The sequence below is a fragment of the Erpetoichthys calabaricus genome, chromosome 17 (genome assembly GCF_900747795.2).
Source record: "Erpetoichthys calabaricus chromosome 17, fErpCal1.3, whole genome shotgun sequence".
Taxonomy (NCBI): domain Eukaryota; kingdom Metazoa; phylum Chordata; class Cladistia; order Polypteriformes; family Polypteridae; genus Erpetoichthys; species Erpetoichthys calabaricus.
This window is the reverse complement of record NC_041410.2, coordinates 54,925,596-54,950,287: the sequence shown is the minus strand read 5'-3', so window position 1 is coordinate 54,950,287 and position 24,692 is coordinate 54,925,596. Positions and strand designations below refer to the sequence as shown.

The 24,692-nt window shown below is 40.0% G+C and overlaps 1 protein-coding gene across 1 annotated transcript in view; it reads left to right on the top strand.

The window, feature by feature from the left end:
• The window catches only part of scaper (S-phase cyclin A-associated protein in the ER), a 720,649-nt gene that overhangs the window by 87,655 nt on the left and 608,302 nt on the right, over positions 1-24,692 (top strand). Inside the window, 1 exon segment of the mRNA XM_051920308.1 lies at positions 10,499-10,681. Coding sequence (XP_051776268.1) covers positions 10,499-10,681 — 183 coding nt within the window.

Here is a 24,692-nt window from a genome sequence, read left to right as displayed (position 1 = left end):
CTGCCTGTGTGTGTGCGCGCGCGCGTGTCTCTCTCTCGTGCTGCCTGTGTGTGTGCGCGCGCGTCTCTCTCTCGTGCTGCCTGTGTGTGCGTGCGCGTCTCTCTCTCGTGCTGCCTGTGTGTGCACGCATCTCTCTACCTCTCTCGCTGCCTGTGTGTGCATGCATCTCTCTCTCTCTCGCTGCCTGTGTGTGTGCGCGCGCGTGCGTCTCTCTCGCATTGCCTGTGTGTGTGCGCGCGCTCTCTCTTGCGCTGCATGTGTGTGTGCGTGCTCTCTCTCACGCTGCCTCTGTGTGTGTGTGTGTGTGTGTGTGTGTGTGTGTGTGTTCTCTCTCTCTCGCTGCACAGGAAATGCACAGGGAGAGACTGAACATGTACAAACCGAAAGGGGAAACTGGCTTGTTCCTATACCGAGTGTGTGGTCGTGAACCGAGGCAAAAGTTTGGTCGTAAACCGATTTGTACGTGTACCGACACGTTTGTGTACCGAGGTTCCACTGTATGTCTTTGGCACTGAAGTAGAAGAGTGGGCATGGCGAAATTTGCAGAAAGCTGGATGTTTCGGTAATTGGGATGCTAAAGATGTGGAACAGACAGTAACGTGCTGATTGCTATGCTGGGCATGGCAGTAGTTGAGCCACCAGGGGTACCTGTCCTTTTAACAGTATTTTGACTAAATGGTGTGTGAATGAAGATTGTTGCAGGGTGTTCCTGAACTTTGCCTTCCTCTTGCTATATAGCCCCTGAAATGAAGGGATTGTGTTAAAAAAATGCTTCAGTTGCCTCATTTTTATGCAATCGTTTTGTTCACCCCACTGAATTAAAGCTGAAAGTCTGCACTTCAACTGCATCTGAGTTGTTTCATTTAAAATTCATTGTGGTAATGTACAGAACCAGAATTAGAAAAAAGTATACATTATGTCTGCTTTTTTCATTCCTTACAGATGCAGCAATATCTTAATAAAGGTGGCCTGAATATTTTGAATTACACCTCTTTATTTTAAGCATTATGTATCAAACCAGCGACCATATAAGACAGAGACTAATTGTGGGACAGAAATGCGGACACTGACAAAGCTTTTTTCAAGAGAGGATTTTAAAACATTGTTATCAAAGGAAAATCAAAATTATGACAGTTTCCATGTTTTTATTGGGAAGGTCTTGACATTAAACAACAATTAGAAATCTGAGGTTTATGAGTGAATCCAAACAGTAGATGCAGAAAGATACTTTTAAGGCACTGAAGAAGCGTTTTGGAAAAACTGCTCTGAGTATACTTATAGATCAAAGTACAGAGCAGTGGAATGGGGTAATTGGGGGTGGGGAGAGGGGAACTGTCCCAAAGTACAATGAAGATAATGACCCAACTATTCAAAATTGCATAAAGGCTGATTGTGGCATTGAAGTGCAAACACAGATCAGTAAAATACCACAGCTTTGCATCATGTGTTTGGTGCCAAAATTACTGCTGTTAAAAAAAAAAGTTTACTATGGAATGTCAACTTTTGCCTTCTAATAAGACCTTGTTTTAAATAAATGCAAATTATAAGCAGATAGCAATATTCAATCTGACAGCTCTCATAAGTATTAGATGTGAGTTATGTAAGAGCCTATGTTTAACCACTGACAGGAGATAATTTAATCAGTTAAGCTTGTTTGGCTAGCTAATAGCTAAGCTGTTCCATCTCATCTAGACATCTATTTAAAAATTGTCAAGGTTTCTTCTTTGGTTTATGTGATTTAGTATTTTTTTCCAGATTATCACAACCCTTTATTTATTGATGAATTACTTTCTCAGTTCTGTTTTAAGTTCACTTTCCTTAGTTTAAAATATTCTCCTTAAGTATGTGATTCAATTTTTATCTGAAAAAAAGAAAATCTTATAGATCAACTTTAAATCCCTTAGCCTGTCAGAGTATTGTACAACTTTCATTCTAGTGATGCACTTGGTTGCTATGATCTTCTCTACACAGTTGCTTTGAATGGTGGGCAAAACGTTTTGCGTATGACCTAATAAGAGGAAAACCAGGAAAAAACAAAAATTTTATTGTTCAGCATAATAGCCATGGGCATTAATATACTTTTATAACATTCACAGGTCTTTTATATGCCACTCCAATATTTTTTTCTTGATTGTGAAACCGCTCTTTTGAAACTGACTTTCTGTCTTTATAATTGGTACAGTATGCACCACTGAGGTTGTTAAATGTACAGATTAGGATATAGCATCTTGTTGTATCATATTCACAGTTTCACAGGACAGCCTTTGCAACACATGTAGTGTGATTAGAGACATTGTAGTGAAGTAGAACGTGGATCTTCTATGGCTTTCCTCAATGCTCTAGTATGATGGACTGCCTCAGATTATGAATCAGTGTTATCTTGATCAGATATGTGGGCCTCTTCAGGCATTACACAATATGAACTATACTGTTAACATCAAAAATTGTGTACATAATCTTGTCAGCTGTGGCTTGGATCTTGAAATGACTTTGGTGCTTGAGAAATATCATGATTCTTTTGACCCATTCATAGTTTGAACTTTGGGGCATACTTGATGTATCGAAGATTCATTCCAAGTTGTGAAATGTGTCTTAAATTTCTTTCAACATGAATTCCCTAACTCAATATTCTTCTTGGGCGGCACGGTGGCGCAGTGGGTAGCGCTGCTGCCTCGCAGTTGGGTGACCTGGGGACCCGGGTTTGCTTCCCGGGTCCTCCCTGCGTGGAGTTTGCATGTTCTCCCCGTGTCTGCGTGGGTTTCCTCCGGGCGCTCCGGTTTCCTCCCACAGTCCAAAGACATGCAGGTTAGGTGGATTGGCGATTCTAAATTAGCCCTAGTGTGTGCTTGGTGTGTGGGTGTGTTTGTGTGTGTCCTGCGGTGGGTTGGCACCCTGCCCGGGATTGGTTCCTGCCTTGTGCCCTGTGTTGGCTGGGATTGGCTCCAGCAGACCCCCGTGACCCTGTTTTCGGATTCAGCGGGTTGGAAAATGGATGGATGGAATATTCTTCTTGTAACTTTTTCTTTTCAAGAGGCAGTATTCTGGGGATCCAGTGTATATGGACATTTTATGTTTTATTGTTCATGAAGAACTCATTCAGCTATCCCATAACTAATCCCTGTGGTGTCTGTTAGCTCCCACATTGTTGAGTTTTATTAAAACTTGCTGCACAGTGGCAAAAGTTCTGTTGTTAATGGTGAAGGCAGTTGAGACATAAAATCACCTGTAAGACATGTCCTGCCATGTGCAGGGGACTGGCCATGGTACAAGTTAAATAGCCGAAAAAGACACCGAAGATGCTATGTCATCTAACATTAGAAATTCAGTAACATTTCATTAATTGATTTTATGGTTTTCAGCTTCCATGTTTACTTGTTTCTGTAAACAAAGATATACATTTAAGCTTCAAATGCTAGAAAATCATAAGTTGCATCTCTTAGAAAAAATTGTTGTTGACTTACAAAATCATTAATGTAAGATTACCCTTTTCACAGTTTTTGCAGTATGATGAAGAAAACTGCATTTAGTACTCCAGCAGTGGTCTCGCCAATCCATTTTTCGATGCAAAGTCTAGTCTTTATAACCAATGGTTTTTATAATTAATGTCTATTTTGTTTGCCTTATTAGCTACTTCTGAGCATTGCTTAGGCAAATCACAATGTTTTATCGATGTTAACACCAAAATCCTTTTCAGAGATTACTTTCTGAAGAAGAGCATCAACCACCTTACATTGGAAAGCATTTTGGACTTTACTACATTAACCTTTTGTTTTTCCATGTTTTTACTTAGGTGTTAATATTTTTTAATCCTACAAGTTGTCGTCTGTTATTCAAACTTTATATGCTAGTTTCATAAGTTTACTTACTATATAAGAGTTAAATTTAACACAAGTTAAAAGAGCAACTGTCTGGGAACAGATCCCTGAGGGTATTCTTTCACTAGCCAATTAAGCAACCTGACATACAGTATTTTTTGTTAAGTAAACACTAATGCCTATGGCTTCTAGTTTCAGAATTATTCTTCAGTGCATAACCATATCAAAGGCTTTTTTAAAGTCCAAGTTAGTTATATCATATGTTTTGCTTTTGTGTTCTCCAGTTGCTTGTTCAACAAAGTATAACAGTCTGATTATGCCAAGAATGAAATGATGTAAGCTATTATTAGTATATTACTTTCATATAAATAGTTGTTCAATTTATTTTTTATTATAGTTAATTTTTGTACTAGATAGAAGTAAATCTTTGTTTTCTATAATTACTTAGATCCATTTTGTTTTCCATCTTTATCTCACTGGTAGCTTGCTAATCACTGGATAAAATTTGCTTTAAAAAATTACTTTTAGTAAATCTTTTATTTTTAATTTTTATAATTTATATTTGAGATGCAAGATGGAGGCATACTGAAGTGATTAGTAGATGGCACGGCTCTCCACTTCAAAACCTAAAAAGAAACATTAATTGTCTGCAGAAAAACTAGCTGTTATCGTCACCTGTGGCAATGAATCAGTTAAAAAATGTTTTTGTTTGGTGTGGAAGCACAGGTGGGGTACTTAGTTTCGCCAATGTCTGAAACTGTGTTTTCTGTTGTATTGAGTTTAATGGCTATTGTGACATTACAGTAGGATAAAATTCACCTATGTCACAACAGCTTAATCCCAAATGCTCTAGTAGTGTTTGAACAGTTCAGCACTCAGTTAATTGTTTTTTTGTTTTTTTTTCCACAATTGTATCTCAAGTGTTGCAAGTTGTAAGGAGACCTGAGTTCCCTTCCCGGGTCCTCCCTGTGTGGAGTTTGCATGTTCTCCCCTTGTTTGCGTGGGTTTCCTCCAGGTGCTCTGGTTTCCTTCCACAGTCCAAAGACATGCAGGTTAGGTGCATTGGCGATCCTAAATTGCCCCTAGTGTGTGCTTGGTGTGTGGGTGGTGTGTATGTGCCCTGCGGTGGGCTGGCACCCTGCCTGGGGTTTGTTCCTGCCTTGTGCCCTATGCTGGCTGGGATTGGCTCCATCAGACCCCCGTGTCCCTGTGTTAGAATATAGCAGGTTGGACAATGGCTGACTGACTGAGTGTTGTAAGTCTCCATAAATAAAGGTATTAGTCAAATAATAATCATGGAGACTGGTTGCTAGGACGCGTTGCTCCATTGCAGGGAATTGGTTCCCTAAAGTCATGTGTCATAACGTCACTAACACATTTTAAAAATGTTGATGCCATGCATACCTATATATCCAAGATTTAAATAAAAAACCTTTGTGTCATTACTCTTTTTATTATTGTTAGTGTTGTTATTATTATTATAGGGCTTTTTACCATTTACCTTGTGTTTCCTGGCTCTGGTAATGCATACCCTTTTTTGGCTTACAACTTACTGCTGTGTTCTTTCACCATGATTGCGGCTACATGTACTGAGCTTTTTTTAATTATTGTCTTCCCAATTACAACCCTGACCCTGTGCTCTCTCCTGATTCCATTTTTCTCTAAAACTGTTGTTGATTTGTGCAAGCACTACAGGTTCTGTATAGTAAAAGATAAATTAGTTATCTATCTAGCCTAACCTGGGTGTTGATTTGGTAAACCTGCTGTCTTAACATCCTCACCAATTAATGAAGTTGTTTTTTTTGTATTTAAAATCAGGTAATAATAATTCTTTGCATTTATATAGCGCTTTTCTCAGATATTACTAATCCGACCTTTTGACCATGTGGCACAATTAGGATCGCAACCACAACTGGAGAAATGTTTATTTTCCTTTCCCTTTACCCTCTCTACTTCTATACACTGAAGTTAATATACAGATGATAATAAGAAAACATTAACAAAAATCAAAGAAATAAAGAAACATGAATAAATAGTCATTTAAATATTTGTTTTATCCATGAAAGGAGTATTAATTAAAAACAAAAATACCCCACCGCCATTTTGTTTTTAGACAATAAACTGAAAGCAATCTGGTCAGGGAAGTTACTAGATCATCTAACCAACATATGTATAAACATCCATCCATCAATCATCCATCCATCCATCCATCCATCCATCCATCCATCCATCCATCCATCCATCCATCCTCTTCCGCTTATCCGAGGTCAGGTTGCGGGGGCAGCAGCTTGAGCAGAGATACCCAGACTTCCCTCTCCCCGGCCACTTCTTCTAGCTCTTCTGGGAGAATCCCGAGGCGTTCCCAGGCCAGCCGGGAGACATAGTCCCTCCAGCCTGTCCTGGGTCTTGGACGTGCCCGGAACACCTCACCAGGGAGGCGTCCATGAGGCATCCTGATCAGATGCCCGAGCCACCTCATCTGACTCCTCTCGATGCGGAGGAGCAGCGGCTCTACTCTGAGCCCCTCCCGGATGACTGAGCTTCTCGCCCTTTCTTTAAGGGAGAGCCCAGACACCCTGCGGAGGAAACTCATTTCAGCCGCTTGTATTCGCGATCTCGTTCTTTCGGTCACTACCCATAGCTCATGACCATAGGTGAGGGTAGGAACGTAGATCGACTGGTAAATTGAGAGCTTTGCCTTACGGCTCAGCTCCTTTTTCACCACGACAGACCGATGCAGAGCCCGCATCACTGCGGATGCCGCACCGATCCGCCTGTCGATCTCACGCTCCATTCTTCCCTCATTCGTGAACAAGACCCCGAGATACTTGAACTCCTCCACTTGAGGCAGGATCTCGCTCCCAACCCTGAGAGGGCACTCCACCCTTTTCCGGCTGAGGACCATGGCCTTGGATTTGGAGGTGCTGGTTCCCATCCCAGCCGCTTAACACTCAGCTGCGAACCGATCCAGAGAGAGCTGAAGATCACGGCCTGATGAAGCAAACAGGACAACATCATCTGCAAAAAGCAGTGACCCAATCCTGAGTCCACCAAACCAGACCCCCTCAATGCCCTGGCTGCCCCTAGAAATTCTGTCCATAAAAGTTATGAACAGAATCGGTGACAAAGGGCAGCCCTGGCGGAGTCCAACTCTCACTGGAAACGGGTTCGACTTACTGCCGGCAATGCGGACCAAGCTCTGTTACCGGTTGTATGGGGACCAAACAGCCCTTATCAGGGGGTCTGGTACTCCATACTCCCGGAGCACCCCCCACAGGATTCCCCAAGGGACACGGTCGAATGCCTTTTCCAAGTCCACAAAACACATATAGACTGGTTGGGTGAACTCCCATGCACCCTCCAGGACTCTGCTAAGGGTGTAGAGCTGGTCCACTGTTCTGCGACCAGGACGAAAACCACACTGTTCCTCCTGAATCCGAGGTTCAACTATCCAACGGACCCTCCTCTCCAGAACCCCCGAATAGACTTTTCCAGGGAGGCTGAGGAGTGTGATCCCTCTGTAGTTGGAACACACCCTCCGGTCCCCTTTCTTAAAGAGGGGGACCACCACCCTGGTCTGCCAATCCAGAGGCACTGTCCCTGATGTCCATGCGATGTTGCACAGACGTGTCAACCAAGACAGCCCTACAACATCCAGAGCCTTGAGGAGCTCCGGCCGTATCTCATCCACCCCCGGGGCCCTGCCACCAAGGAGTTTTTTGACCACCTCGGTGACCTCAGTCCCAGAGATGGGGGAGCCCACCTCAGAGTCCCCAGGCTCTGCTTACTCATTGGAAGGCATGTTAGTGGGATTGAGGAGTACTCCCCCCACCGACCCACAACGTCCTGAGTCGAGGTCAGCAGCGCACCATCCCAACCATATACAGTGTTGACACTGCACTGCTTCCCCCTCCTGAGACGCCAGACGGTGGACCAGAATCTCCTCGAAGCCGTCCGAAAGTCGTTCTCCATGGCCTCCCCAAACTCCTCCCATGCCCGAGTTTTTGCCTCAGCAACCATCGAAGCCGCATTACGCTTGGCCTGCCGGTACCTATTAGCTGCCTCCAGAGTCCCACAGGACAAAAGGGACTGGTAGGACTCCTTCTTCAGCTTGACAGCATCCCTCACCGCCAGTGTCCACCAACGGGTTCGGGGATTGCTGCCATGACAGGCACCGACGACCTTACGGCCACAGCTCCGGTCAGCCGCCTCAACAATAGAGGCACGGAACATGGCCCATTCTGACTCAATGTCCCCCACTTCCCTCGGGACGTAGTCGAAGTTCTGCCGGAGGTGGGAGTTGAAGCTACTTCTGACAGGGGGCTCTGCCAGACGTCCCCAGCAGACCCTCACAACACGTTTGGGCCTACCAGGCCTGACCGGCATCCTCCCCCACCATCGAAGCCAACTCACCACCAGGTGGTGATCAGTTGACAGCTCCACCCCTGTCTTCACCCGAGTGACCAAGACATATGGCCGCAAGTCCGACGACACGACCACAAAGTCGATCATCGAACTGAGGCCTAGGGTGTCCTGGTGCCAAGTGCACATATGAACACCCCTATGCTTGAACATGGTGTTTGTTATGGACAATCCGTGACGAGCACAGAAGTCCAATAACAAAACACCACTCGGGTTCAGATCGGGTGGTCCATTCCTCCTAATCACGCCCTTCCAGGTTTCACTGTCATTGCCCACGTGAGCATTGAAGTCTCCCAGCAGTACGAGGGAGTCCCCAGAAGGTATGCCCTCTAGCACCCCCTCTAGGGACTCCAAAAAGGGTGGGTACTCTGAACTACTGTTCGGTGCATACGCACAAACAACTGTTAGGACCCGTCCCCCCACCCGAAGGCGGAGGGAGGCTACCCTCTCGTCCACCGGGGTAAACCCCAATGTACAGGCTCCAAGTCGGGGGGCAAGAAGTATGCCCACACCTGCTCGGCGCCTCTCACCGGGGGCAACTCCAGAGTGGTACAGAGTCCAGCCCCTCTCAAGGAGATTGGTTCCAGAGTCCAAGCTGTGCGTCGAGGTGAACCCGACTATATCTAGCCGGAACCTCTCAACCTCGCGCACAAGCTCAGGCTCCTTCCCCTTCAGAGAGGTGACATTCCACGTCCCAAGAGCTAGCTTCTGTAGCCGATAAACAACCAAATCCCTGTGAATTCCACAAGCCCAGGAGTAGTTCTATCAGCTCAGGTATAAAAGGAGGGATGGGGTGAATCAGTGACATTTCCAAAAAATTTCAGTTCTATTTTTAAATAAAACATGAATGACAAATCAAAATTTCTAATCTAGTTTTATTTCCCCTGGCAGGACAGCCAAATGGCACATAGGGACACTACCAATTCCCACCCGTGAAAAGCTAATGGATGCCCTAAAATGTGACCCACAAGGGGCTTTTTCATACCTGTAGCTCATTGAAGCAAGAGCCAGTCCTAACACACTCATAACAAAAAATGAAAGGGGAAAGATGAGTAAAATTCTAAGAAAGTGTTATTAAAACAGAAGCAGGATGAACAAACTAAAGATCAAAACTTCAGGAAATCAACATCAAAATATTTGCAAAAGCAGTATCTACTAGTTTCAAGAAAAGATCAAGAAAATGGTGAACAACTCGGTTGCTGCAACTGGCCTCTTTTAAGTATTAAATGCTTCTGCATAGCATGCTAATGCCATGGTTCAGCCATGGAACATCTGCATGCAGCAAATGCAAGGCTCCTTTCATCTATAATCCTAGTGGATACAAGCAAGTACAGGTGGAAGCAAGCAAGCAAGCAAGCTTCAGCAGTGAATGGTAAGCAATAACAATAAGTAAATGATTAAATAAGCAAAAACTAAAGAGAGCTTCCTGCTAATGATACCAAGAGTACTATATATATCACATTTAAAACTAATTGAAATGCAGACAAGCAATGCTTAATTTGTGCCAGAGCTGACCTGAGCTTAGCTCCTGTACCTGTAATTTTCATCCATCTATAGTCCAGGACCTCCAAATCTACATAAAACATTTGTTTTTAATTTTTTACAATGATTAAATAAGAAAAGTTTATTATACTGACTTTATTTAAGCTAGTTAACATTAAAGGTCAAAATCTCCAACTGCAATCCATCATTAATAGGTAAAGTAAAGGTCTTAGTATGCATCTCTAAGGAACCTCACTGATGACCTTAACCCATATGTAACATTCTGCATATTAGACTTAATCTTAGGCATAGGGCCATGTAAAAAGTTTTTTTTTTTTAAACTTGAGCATGGGAAAGGTGCTATATAAATAAAATGTATTATTATTATTAAATTGTACATAAATTATTTAAGATGCTTTGTTTTGGTCAACTTACTACTGTTAATCTGCTGAACAAAAAACATGTCCTTGTTTGTCAGGATTCTTCTACACTAAGCTCGTTCCGGTGTTACTTATATTGTTTTCAGGTAAGTAGTGTTTTTGTTTCTGACTCTAGATAATAATATCCTAAATGCCATAAAGCTAAGAGTAATTGTTCTGTTTGGTTTTTGCTGGATTGACTTACTTATTTTATTGCTAAGGTATGATTAGTGTTGTCTTTAATGAAATAATAAGCTTCAGTGTTTATAAGGTACCCCGAGAATTTATGGCAAAAATTCTAATGACCGTAACACATCCTGAGTATTCAGTAATCAAATATAATTTTCTATTCTTTTTTAGATTGGTTCATTAGATAGTAAACTAGGAACAGCTGTGCTGGATAAGAGCCCAACAAAAGCCCGTCAGCCCCGAAAAATTGACCTCCGAGCTCGATATTGGGCTTTTCTCTTTGAAAACCTTAGAAGGGCTGTGGATGAAATTTATGTCACATGTGAATCTGACCAGAGTGTTGTGGAATGCAAGGTAAGCTTCTTGGAACATTTTCTAAATCACTGTTAGCTGAATTTAGATTTTACACCAGTCTCACAGTAGTATATCACATCAAAAGTTAGCATATATTTTATGTCACTCTTCAAGTAGCAAATGACTTCTTCACTGTTTTGCACAGTTTATTAATGTATGATATTATAATTATTGCATAGAATAAATCTGGGAGAAACTACATTAAAATGAGTACTTGTGTTTCACCTGTATAATGTAATTTAATTGCTGTAACAATAAAGTATAACAGTATAATTTTAATTATTGGCTTGGTGAAATTTTTTTTTGCAAAAAATTCTTTTCAAAGTATTTGTTGCTGCCATTGTTTCCTTAGCAAAGACAGAAGCAGAAACCTTGTTCGTTAACCAGTAGATGGCAGTATTTATGCTGTTATTTACCTTGTTAGAATGTAATTATTTGAGTGGCCTTTCCAACACATTCCTTTTCTTCTCTGGTTAACATCAAAATGATCTCTGATCACTTGGATAAAAAATTATCACACAGGCTACTCTGATTGACTGATTAAACTTCAAGACTGATGACAGATTGTAAACATTGTGTGGGTGGGATGTCACCTGAAGGTGTCTACATGTAACAGATAGCCTCTCATGGTTCATGAAGTGATTATACTTGTATATCCTGTGAAATTTATACCAAGACAGAACAAAAACAACAGAAAATTACTAGAAAACCTATTTATCCTAAGCTATTTAATGTAATTTAAAAGCAGTACTTTAATATACAAGCTTTCGAAAGAACTGGTACGCGATCTGGAGTTGGCTGCAGGTTCTACGAACTGTAGTTGGGATAGGCTCCAGCCTCCTGAATTATATTATGCTAGTATGATAATGTTAATTGTAAATACAACTTTATAAATTAAATTTTATGTATTTATTTATTTTAAAACTGGTCACTTTCATTTAAGATTTTGCTCTTTACCCTTATTTGGGGATGTTATGTTTAGAATTTGCTAACTCCTAATTCAGAGGTTGTCTTTATTTTAAAAATGCATAAAAGATACATAAAAAACTATTAACATGTTGAAGCTATAATTGTTTTATCACTTCATTCACAGTATTAAATTATTATAGTCAATATAATTAATATTTTGCAACTTTAGATTTAAATTTTTGTCTTTCCATTCTTTGGGTTCTTTATGAAACTGAAGTGTACATACTCATACTTTGAAAGGGAAAGACTACAGTATGTATGTATAGTTCTATGAGTAGCATATTTAAAGTGTTTACAAAGGTCTTCATTTTAAATTAACACAGCATTAAAAATTACTTGATGGTCATTATTGTGAAGATCAATATATTTAGGCTTACTTCTACTCTATATATTTTTCACCAGTGTTATGTACTGTAGTTGTGTAGCATTTTCCATTAATCTTGGATATGAGCAGTCTAACACTTACAAACAACATATTATTTGAAGTTGCCCCATTTCCTTTGTAAAAGTTCTAGTTGCACAATCACCTTTTTCTTTGAGGGGCAGAAGAAAAATACAATACATTACACAAAGCTAGGTTATCTGTAGATTGCCTTTTTTCTTTTTTTAAACTAATTTTTAATAATGACATAGATTTATATACATTGGGAAAATGTCTGAAAATTGCTGGTGGCAGCACATTTGGAATGATCATAAATACTGAAATGGCAACAAAACAATTATGGAAGACCTGAATAATCTTTAAAACTGTGCCATTTTTAGAATATATAGTTTAGACAAGGGTGAAGTTCTATAAATGGGTAAAAGGAATCTTAATTACAGTTACAAGAAGGGTGTCAGTAACTTTTTAGGAAACACATTCTAAAAATAATTAAAGTTTTATTTTGGGTCATCCTTATTCTCTAGATAAAATGGAAGCTATTAAAAAGTGTAATAATTGTTGTTCTTCTTTGTTATAATAGTTGAATATAAATCAAGGGACACTATACTCAAACTCTGTAATATGCTAGCTTTTAAAATATTGTGCAATTCTCTGCATACTACACACGGGAAAAATATGGAAGACATTGTGCAGAGAACAAAATGTTCATGTACTTTTCAATCTTGAAAAAATCTTGACTTTTTATGGGTGCCAAATCCACATCTTTAAAATACTCAAAAACACTGTTGAATGTCCTTGAATGCTTTAACCTAAAAAGTGAATAGAATTAAGTAGAATTAGGAGGAAAGATTATTCCGGGTTTAAAAAGATGTGATAATCTTGAAAAAGTTTTAGATTTTCTTGGACATAGAGGAGACCCTGAGAGCTTAAGTATGAACAAAAATGTGTGCTGTTAGGACTAGAGTCTGTGTGTGTGTGTGTCATGCCAAACCAGTTTCTTCAGGGACTTATACTCATGGACACCCACACCTGTTGAAGTTTTTTGCTTTATTCATCCTACACACTGAAGTTTTTAACAATTACCACACTAAACATGCACAGTTGATTTACATTACTTACTATTCTCACAATTAGATAGATAGATTCCCAAGGGGAAATTCACATACTCCAGCAGCAGCATACTGATAAAAACAATATTAATTAAAGAGTGATAAAAACACAGTGCAAGTTAAAATGTGCGAGGCATGTATAACAGACAGTAACTTTGTATAATGTTAACGTTTACCACCCCACACCCCTAAACCCCCCCCACCCCGGTGGAATTGAAGAGTCGCATTGTGTGGGGGAGGAACGATCTCCTTAGTCTGTCAGCGGAGCAGGACAGTGACAGAAGTCTGTCACAGAAGCTGCTCCTCTGTCTGGAGATGATACTGTTCAGTGGATGCAGTGGATTCTCCATGATTGACAGGAGCCTGCTCAGCCCCTGTCACTCCGCCACAGATGTCAAACTGTCCAGCTCCGTGCCTACAATAGAGTCTGCCTTCCTCATTAGTTTGTCCAGGTATGAGGCGTCCCTCTTCTTTATGCTGCCTTCCCAGCACACCACCGCATGGAAGAGGGCGCTCGCCACATACATTTGATAGAACATCTGCAGCATCTTATTGCAGATGTTGAAAGACGCCAGCCTTCTAAGGAAGTATAGTCGGCTCTGTCCTCTCTTGCACAGAGCATCGGTATTGGCAGTCCAGTCCAGTTTATCATCCAGCTGCACTCCCAGGTATTTATAGGTTTGTACCCTCTGCACACAGTCACCTCTGATAATCACAGGGTCCGTGAGGGGCTTGGGCCTCCTAAAATCCACCACCAGCTCTTTGGTTTTGTTGGTGTTCAGTTGTAGGTGGTTTGAGTCGCACCATTTAACAAAGTCCTTGATTAGGTTCCTATACTCCTCCTCCTGCCCACTCCTGATGCAGCCCACGATAGCAGTGTCGTCAGCAAACTTTTTTGCACGTGGCAGGACTCTAAGTTGTATTGGAAGTCTGATGTATATAGGCTGAACAGGACTAGAGAAAGCACAGTCCCCTGCGGTGCTCCTGTGCTGCTGACCATAATGTCAGACCTGCAGTTCCCGAGATGCACACTCTGAGGTCTGTCTGTAAGATAGTTCATGAGCCATGCCACCAGGTATGAATCTACTCCCATCTCTGTCAGCTTGTCCCTAAGGAGCAGAGATTGGATGGTGTTGAAGACACTAGAGAAGTCACGAAACATAATTCTTACTGCACCACTGCCTCTGTCCAAGTGGGAGAGGGATCGGTGTAGCATGTAGATGATGGCATTCTCCGCTCCCACCTTCTCCTGGTATGCGAACTGCAGAGGGTCTAGGGTGTGGCAGACCTGTGGCCTCAGGTGGTGAAGCAGCAGCTGCTCCAGGGTCTTCATCACATGTGATGTCAGGGCGACAGGCCTGAAGTCATTCAGCTCACTAGGACGTGATACCTTTGGGACAGGGGTGATGCAAGATGTTTTCCAAAGTCTTGGGATTCTCCCCTGTTCCAGGCTCAGGTTGAAGATGCGCTGTAGAGGACTCCCCAGCTCCGACGCACAGGCCTTCAGCAGTCGTGGCGATACTCCATCTGGACCTACTGCTTTGCTGGCATGAAGTCTCCTCAGCTCTCTGCTTACCTGGGCTGCTGTAATTATGGGTGGGGGAAAACTCCCTCCTATGCTGGTATCACCAGAAGGATGGGTGGAGGATGCAGTACTCTGAGGTGAGAGTGAGAGTGGGTTAGGGTGGTCAAACCTGCTAAAAAAAGTTGTTCATCAGGTTTGCTTTCTCCCTGTCTCTCTCGATGGAGGCACCCTGCTTTGAGCTGCAGCCAGTGATGATCGTTATCCCATCCCACACTTCCTTCATGCTGCTGTTCTGCAACTTTTGCTCCAGTTTTCTCCTGTACTCCCCCTTCGCTGCCCTAAGCTAGACTCTGAGTTCTTTCTTCACACACTTGAGCACTTGCTGATCAGCGCCTTTAAAAGCCCTTTTCTTCTGGTTCAAAAGGCCCTTGATGTCACTTGTAATCTTCTTGCTGGAACTACAATGTCCATACAGAAGTTGATGTAGTCAGTAGTGCAGTCAACAACCTCCTCAATGTTCTCACTATGTGACCCCTGCAGGATATCCCAGTCCGTAGTTCCAAAGCAGTCTCTCAGCCTGCTCTGCCTCAGGGGACCACTTTCTGAATAAGTGAATGGTTGTAGGTAGCTCCCTCACTCTTGGTTTGTAGTGAGGCTGAAGCAGAACCAGGTTATGATCTGCTTTCCCAAGCGAAGGCAGTGTGGTGGCGCTGTATGCGTCCTTAACGTTTGCATACAGTAGGTCAATAATCCTATTTCCCCGGGTGTTACAATCCACATACTGGGAGAAGGCAGGTAATGTTTTGTCCAGCGTCACATGATTAAAATCTCCAGAGATTAGCACAAGCATCTCGGGGTGCTGTGTTTGTAGTTTAGCAACAGCGGAGTAGATGATGTCACCTGCTATCTACACGTCCACGCGAGGTGGGATGTAAACAATAACAATGACGTGTCCAAACTCTCTGGGCAAGTAATAGGGACACAGACTTACGGCCAACAGTTCGATGTCCCTGCAGCAAGTGGAGATTTTGACGTTTACATGTCCAGGGTTGCACCACCTTGTGTTCACATAGAGAGCGAGTCCTCCTCTTTTCCGCTTCCTGCAAGTATTTGCGTCTCTGTCCACTCTAACTGTGCTAAACCCAGGTAGCTCCACATTAGCATCTAGGATGCTAGTTGTTAGCCATGTTTCACAAAAACACAACAAACTGCATTCTGTGTAGTTCCTGACATTTTTCATCAGCGCAGCCAGTTCATCAATCTTATTTGGTATTGAGTTCACATTTCCCAGGATCACAGAAGGCACTGAAGGCTTGTATCGTCACTTCCTTGTTAGCCGCTTAGCCTTTAGCTTAGCGCCGGCTCTGCTGCCACGATACGGCCTTCTTACCTCATCAGGTAAATAGGAAACCACACCGGCATGGGCCTTTGTTCTCAGCACTAGAAGTTGATTACCTGAATAGACAAGTCTCGGCGCGTAAAAGTCCATGTCCAAGTAGTAAAAAGTGTCCAGGAAATGAGTCCACATGAAAGAAAGTGGTAGGAGTAGTCAGAGAGATAGAGAAAAAGGTAGAAAGATAAAGTCCTATACGGAGCTGTTGGAAAGGCTGCTACTCTTGGTGGCGCCTAACTAACTTATCCTTTGGTTTTGGTTATTCTTACACCGTTAAACTGATGAAAATAAATTTCCAGTATAGCAAAGATGGCTGTATGCATCAATCTCCCATAATAATGAATATCCAGTCATTTTAATCAATATAGGGATCCACATCTTGCCTCCGCAGTTTTGGAAAATAGGAATAAACTCGGTTTTGAGTTATGTCTACCACATGTATGCACATACACTAGGGTTCTCACAATACCAAAATTTCAGGCTTCAATATGATATGAAAAAGTATTGAAATTCAATACCACTTTCGATGCTCAATGCAGTATATATTGTAACTTAATAAAAAAATAAATTTAAATGTGTTGCAATTGTATTTGCATAAAAAAAATTTTAATTGATGAAATCAAATAATAGAAATTTTGGTCATAATAATTATGTTGTTGTTAATTAGGAATAATTAATTACAGTAGTAGTCAGTACCCTTGATATTAACCTTACTGTACATTACAGTTCATCCCATAAACTGCAGTTCCCATCTGTCTGCAGTCATAATCTTTGTAGGCATATTTGAATTATGAGCCGGCTTCTCCATCAGTATGAGGAAACTGCAACAAATCAGGGCCATCATCAAAGTAAAAAAAAAAAATCATCAGATCAGTCATTGCTGTGCTGAGCAGAGCTTTTCATTATACAGCTCCAAGGAAAATTCACCACGCTACTGCATTCACACAGACCCCATTTGTGAAACCACCACGACAACCAGCCCAATCAAATCAACATTTCAATTTAGTTACCATCCCACAATTCAATTTCTAAAATAATACTCCCAATTATATGAGCACACAGAGGAGTAGCACCACCATTTATGCATCTGAAAACAGAAAAGTTATAGCACCCTACATTATATAGTAAATGTGTTGAAATATAATTTTTAAATTTCAGATAATGAAACAAAAGAAAGTAATGCACTATGGCAGCACTCTTTATGGTGAAGTTTTAAAAATCAAGGAAATAATGGAGCCTATAATTTTAAAATTTCAGATAATAAAACAAAAGAAAGTAATGCACTATGGCAGCACTCTTTATGGTGAAGTTTTAAAAATCAAGGAAATAACGGAGCCCTATTACTAAAGAGTGTTGCCCTTGAATTACCAGCTCAGAATAAAACTAGTCCACAGATAAAAAAGTTGCATATCTTTCTCTTGATGCGTTTTAAATGTTTAACTGACTACTAAAAACATTTTAACCTGTATAAAAATAACAAACGTCACATCCCTACTTCAAATGCAACAGTTTACAGGCTAACACTGATTAATGTTTCTGTAATTAAAAATAGTATACTACATGAAACACATACACAACTCTAGCCATGACCCTTGGTAGCCTATGAGGCTCATCCTTCAAAAGCCAGAATGAACTAGAAGTGCATTCATAATGTAGGCTGTAAAATTGATATCATGAAAAATGAGTATTGAAACAATTTTTAAAATGTTACAGTTGATACTTATCACTATTTTGATACTTTTGACAACCCTAAAATACACACACACACACACACAAGGATATTTTGTCAGTGACATCTACCATCATGCATTTTGAGATGTGGAAGGTAACGGGATACTCTGAGAGAACGTATTCAGACACAGGTAGAATAATTGTACATGGCCTGGTACTGGGTTGAGATTATCACTGAACTACTGCGCCTGCTTTAATTGACAATTTACTTACTGCTGTAATTTCAGTGTAACTTTTAAACTGAGAATTTAGGAAACAGCGCTCATTTCAAAGCTCTTAAAAAGCTGTTAAAAATTTTATTTTTGTCTTTTTTTTTTTGCCACTTGCTATTTAATCCTGCATTCATGTGCCATATGAATTTTCAGGGTTTCCACTTGTGATTTGTCACCTTCCCTCTTTGTTGCATCCATTTTAATATTTGGTTGTCATATGGGACAAAATGCAAGGTTGCTGTGCTGTGAAGGCACTATGTGGTTCTCAGAAAAAGCAATTAAGGCTTAGCTGTCATTTTTTCATGAATATTAAAAACAAACTAATTGCAGTAAGCATGTATTGCTTTACTCCAAATACATTTGTACAAGGCAAACAAAACAATACCATTTCTTGCTAACCTAGTCCAGATGACTTGCAAGGGCTGGCAATTCAATTTGAATTCACCGAAAGACAAGAATCTGTGGGAGCACCACAATGCTGTTTAAACTGGAAAAAGAAAGCTATGTTGTAACTATGTATAATAAAAAAATCTTGGGAAGAGAGACGAGACGCGACTTTCTCAGAGAGACACTTTCATTTCCTGTGAGACGAGACTTTTGTGCCAAGTGATTTAACCACGCCCCCGCATGACAAGACTTTGTGCCAAGAGATTTAACCACGCCTGGGGCCAGAAATAAAAGACAAAGAATAGATGACAAAGCAGAACGTCGTAAAGAATTCGAAAACGTTGGCGTGATACACATGCAGAGCAGGTTAGAGATAATGAAAGTATGAAAAATCGAAAGTCTCAAAAAAAATGATAGTAAAGATCGCATTAGTGCAAACAAATGGAAATTATTACTTGGTGAAATTACAGAACAGCGAAAAGGGATCGAATATATTGTTCGGATTTAAACTTTAAGTCGGAGACTTGTAGATCATCTAAATCATGTTGCCATCAGGGAAAAGTAGTGTTTCTTCCCAATGAAGAGGCGTATCCGTGAGAATTAAAAGATTTGTTGCATGGTGAAAGTGAAATCCACATATGCTGTCACGCTTGGGTTACAGAGTTGCACAGATTCACAGGAGATTTTAGAGACAAACGTTATTCAAACACTTCAAACAAACATAAGTCTCTTTCAGGAGTGAATGAAGCTCCGTGTGTCGCAGGGGACAGTTCCGTCTCTCAATTAAAAGAATAGAAAATCTTCCTCTTCATAGGGCGCACCTTGGGAGCGGGACCCCCAACAGGAGCAGAGGATGTCTGGGGGAGAAGAGAGACAAGGCAGGGAGACAAAAGGACAACTGCTGTACAGGCTTTTAAATATTCAAAGCGCTGCGCGAGATGCAGATAATGTGGTGCAGCAGCAAGTTGGCAGCTGATCGAGCAAAGAGGAGGTAAAAAAAAAAAAAAAAAAAAAATATTTGTTTCCCATTGTATCACCGTTTAAGAGGGGGTTTAGGAGGAGCGACCGCGTCTAGTTGGGGTGCGTTCAGCCCCCCTCTTCACAACGTGAGTGGCAGAGACGTGAAGTGGCTGGAGCGTAGCACAGGACTTTGTTGGCGAGCGAAGCCCCCTAGTAATCACAGAAAATAAATATGGTACGGCACGTCTGGTCTGTCCACCCTTGTTGGTTGTAACAGGAGTTGTAAATGCAGAGTATGACCCCACTCAAATTCTAGCCAACATGCTGGTCTGTCAAAAGACCGTGTTCACACACATAGCCAAACGGTAGCAGTTTAAGGGTTGCCTGAGTTAGCAGAAAGCATCAAATTGATAAATGAAACCAGGAAGCTCTGTGGAAGCAACCATGCAAAGAGTAGCTGAAAACGGCATACAGAAGGCATCTTGATGAAAACTGGACTAAGGCTGAATGCTTTGCACATACCACTAGAACCAAAAAAACGGTACTTACCTTAAAACTATGTTAATCTTTAATATGCAGCTGCTTGTTAACTAAAGTTGAAAGCAACCAAGTGAAACATTTACACAATGACTTTAATCTAAAAAGTTAATATTAAATTTTAAAAAGAATGTTTGCTGTATATATACTGTAATGGACACCAGCCAGTATGGTTCAAGGGTTGCCTTTCTGGGTGGGAGGCCAGTTTAATGGAAGGACTGGGGGATACCAATCATGTGGGCTGTTTGCTCTCCAATATAATAGGTGGCAGTCTTCTGGGAACTATTAGACAGCCCTGCGGTGTTTCGTGGGTACCGCCAGGGGGATCTGTAGGGACAGATCATCCCCACTTTAAGGAACTTCCACCTGACCCAGAAGTGCCTCCAACCTGTAATGTGGTAACAAAGGAAGTACTCCTGGGTCTGGCAATAAAGGAGTCTATTCAACCTCATGAAGGAAGGAAGGAGTTGTACCTGTGCTGTTTTTCTGCATTAACTGTGAAGGTATATGTTAAAATTATTTATTATTTGAACTGGGACTTGTGTTAGATGTTTTAGGGGTTCAGTGGCGCCTCCACAGGTCACAATACACACATCTCCAAATGTGTTTTTCCTTCTTTGTCATTGAAGTGAAGGCACAATAAATTGAAAACCTAGGTAGAATAATCATTTTCCTTTATGTGGAGATCAGTGTTTAATACCCAAATCAGCCAGATTGAATTTTATACATTATACAATTGTCGATTTACAGTGTCTGACAAGTGAGCCCCTGGTTTTTATCTCATGTCAGGCAGTTGTCCTAATAAATTTTCTGTGATTTACATTGTAAAACATCTATAAGACTATCCATATTCGATTATCACATTTGTAATGTTACCATCTTGAACTTGATTTGTCAACTATTTGCACCACTTCCTAGCTAACTTACTGCCTGAAATTAGACACTGTATATATGCTTGTGTACATTAAAATATAGGTGAAATTTGATATTACATTAAGTTTATAACCCTAAAAAATGAAATGATGGACAGAGAAACCAGACTGGAAAGCATTATAAAAAGACTGAACCCAAAGCAAAAGTTTAGGACATCGTTTGTACCACAAAATCAGTAGTCATTGCATATGTGGAACTTTTATAGAGGCTATATGAAATAGGTGTACCTTGATACTTTAGACCATTTCTTTATTTATTTGTCAATGTTTTTATTCTTTTTTTTTTTTTCTTAAAAAAAAAAACCTACTATGTGTTCAGTCACGCTCATTGTATTAGGACTGAATATGAGTTATCAGTAGCTTTAACCAGCTTCTGTGCAGCAAGAATTATGCATTCTGGCATAAATTCTGCATTTCTCCTGATAGTTTGAGAGAACGCCTTACAGCACTTTGTCTACAAACTCTAAATTTTCATATGAACAGGTACAGCCAGTAAAGTTATAGAAACATGAATGGTGCTTCTGATTGTACAAGTGACAAAGGGTAATATTATTTATCAATAAGCAATAAACCTTATAATTGTAAAACACTTAAGGCCAGCACTGTTGTTTTGAGTAGAACCAAAGACCCTGGCTCACCATACCCTCTTTTCACGAAAATTTCTAAGCAGTTGAAATTCTAAAGAAGCAAGTCTGTAAATATCACAGTCATGGCTAATTTTGTTTAGGAAGCTCAAGGGATAATTGTGGCAAGATGGCCAACCACTTCTTGTTTGAAAACAAACTAATGTCTTTGTGAATGTGTGATGGACAGCTTGCCAATAAGTGTTTTTACCTGAATTATTACATTGCCTTCTGCTCTTGTAAATTGAAGACTATAGAATGAGCCTAAACAATCTTTGCCCATCACACTTTTTCTGTATGAAGTATTTTGATATCCTTTAAATGCCTCCATAAAATAGTGTACAATTAATCAAAATTCCTGCCTGTAATATTTGCATCCCACTCTTTGGTACAAATCAGTTGCAGTAGATTTGAATATGTAAATCACCACCAGTATTTCTTTTCCAAACTGTAATTTCTATTGAGAATTTTGTCATCTTATAAACACCAGTGAGAGTCCTAAATTATTAGCACGAATTTGTTTGGGATGTCCAGATCTTTTGATTGGCTTATAAACAAATAGCCCGAAAGGTCGTCTTTAATTTGTAAAATTTTTTATTTAATGTAAATAATGTGTGCCCTGCGGTGGGCTGGCGCCCTGCCCGGGGTTTGTTTCCTGCCTTGTGCCCTGTGTTGGCTGGGATTGGCTCCAGCAGACCCCCGTGACCTGTATACAGGATACAGCGGGTTGGATAGTGGATGGATGGATGGATGGATGGATAGTTCATATTTTTAAATTCTATTTCAGATGTATAAAATACTGTCAAAATGAGCTTGTAACAACTTTTATTGTGTTCCCACAATGTTTTTTTTGCAAAAGAACATTTTTCTTTGTGAAATTTTGTAATATAGCATTCTCAGACCGACTTGATTCAGTTTATTTTGTACAGAAATAAAAATGAATATAGTGGTCATATTAATAAAATGTTCTACTCCACATTACCCCTATAATTGTAACATATAAGGTTCCATTTTGATAAACTTAAAAGTAATGAACAAAAAAAGTAAAGTATTATACGAAGCTAAAAGCTGCAGTCTCAACAAAACTTTAATGTTATACTTTATTTTGGTAACATAATCTACCCATTTAAAAAGTGTCATACTTTCTAGTCCAGTGCATGGCTTCTAGATTTTTTAGAGCATTTTTCAAATGAATCTCTTACAGAGAAATACTCAGACATGTAGTCTGTGTCTTGTTGACAGTGGTATGCAGCACACTGTAGTCCAAGACCCTGTCCGATTTGTGGCCTATATTGACACCTTAAAACTGTGCTCCATGCTGCATCTGCAGACCTTCTTGCTATCTTCTAAGCTATCATTTCACTGATGTCAGTTTTTCTCTAATTCTGTCTTTGTAAGCATTTTGCTCATATTATATAACAGGAAGTGGTTACCGTTGTTTTCTTATGCACTCTAGTCAGTGTCTTTCTAATTGACTGCCGCAATGTTTGAAGAAAATGTCGATTTTGCTTAGTTAAAAGCTATTTATTTTGAATATAACTTGAATGATTCCTTTATAAATGGGTTTTAATTTTATTAAATGTAACATTTAGATGTTCTTCCTTATATTAGTTGTATTTTGGACACAGATTTTATGTTCATTGTTCTCTAGTCAATTTAACTGTTGTGATTAAAAATGGTTAGATAACACTTAAGCAAGCATATACTGTAAGAAAGGCTTTCATATGAGGAATAAACCTTGCACACACGCATGGCTTTTATTACTCACGATTTTTGATAACTTTAGAATTTTATAATCATTTGCAGATTCATGATTACTGTAGTAAATGGAGGCATTGCTTTTTCATCCAAAACTGTCATTTTGAATGTGATGGACTAGCTAACTTTTGACCTCAGAATAGCTCAGATAACAAGTTCATTTAAAATGAATGTGATTTACTTCAGTTGCGATTGACAATATGTTATTTTTTGTCTGTTCATGCATAATATATAATACATTTTTTTTTAAAGATTTAGAAAAATACTTGCCTATGGTGGAGGAAAATGCAATGACATCATTTTCATTATTATTTATTTACCCACCCTATTAAGTGGGTAGGGCGATTGTTTGTTTTTATTTTTATGTATGTCAAATAACAGTGTATTCAAAAGGCGATAATGTAAAAACTATCAGAAAAGATCTTGTTTGTTTATTTTAGGCAGGTATATAGCCATTACATTCCTGTTGTGCTATGCAGTGGTGTGCATGATTATTGATCGGAGTGTCACTGAATATAATGTTCAGCACTGTGCTGGCGGTCCACAGCTCTGTTGACTGCTTGTGGTTGAGGCTGCAGATGAAAGGTTGCGGTTAGGATTCAGACAACTGAGCTGTGTAAAAGGATCAGCTGTTTAGTACATTTCTCCTCCACATAACGTTTTTATACTGCCTTAGGCTCTGTCATGCTAAATCTTCTTAATGGTATGGTGTTCAAATGTTCATAACTATAACCGCAACCACCACTGCTGTGCCAGTATTTTAAGCCAATGGATACCTAATAAACAGTTAAAATGGATTTATGGAAAGCAGAAGACTACAATTTTACTAGTTGATGATATTCTGAAATTTTACAAACTACTGTATTACATGCTTGAAATGACACATACAAAAGTTCTGTAAGTTAATGATGATTTGTAATATAGAGATTCATTCATATATATGATGTCACCCTTTTGGGGCGTGGAAAGAGATAAATATGCTTAACAAATGCGTCTAAAGTTTTTGAAAATCATGTAGTTGAGCATTGAATGCTCTAATTTAATGGCATTTTGAAAAGACAAATGCACAACTTTGTTATTGGTTGTTGATCACTTTCAGAAACAGTACATTGTATATTTCTTATTAAGTTGTATATTTAAATTTATTTTAAAAAGATAGCATGTAGTAATATTATGGTGACAGATCACTGATAGTAAAACTTGCAGTAGGCATCTTCAGTGTTGTGTGGGGAAATCTGTGCTACATACTGTTACTTTTCAATGTAGCTTGTCATTATGATGTTTAGTTGTAGAGAAAAGCCAAGCAAAATGACACCTTTTATTGGCTAACTAAAAAGATTACAATATGCAAGCTTTCGAGGCAACTCAGGCCACTTCTTCAGGCAAGATGTAATACAGAGACTGGAGTTCCCTATGTTTATATACACACTCTAGGACAAGAAACAACATTGGTAAATCTCTAAATGAGAAATTTTAAAAGTAAAAAAATAATA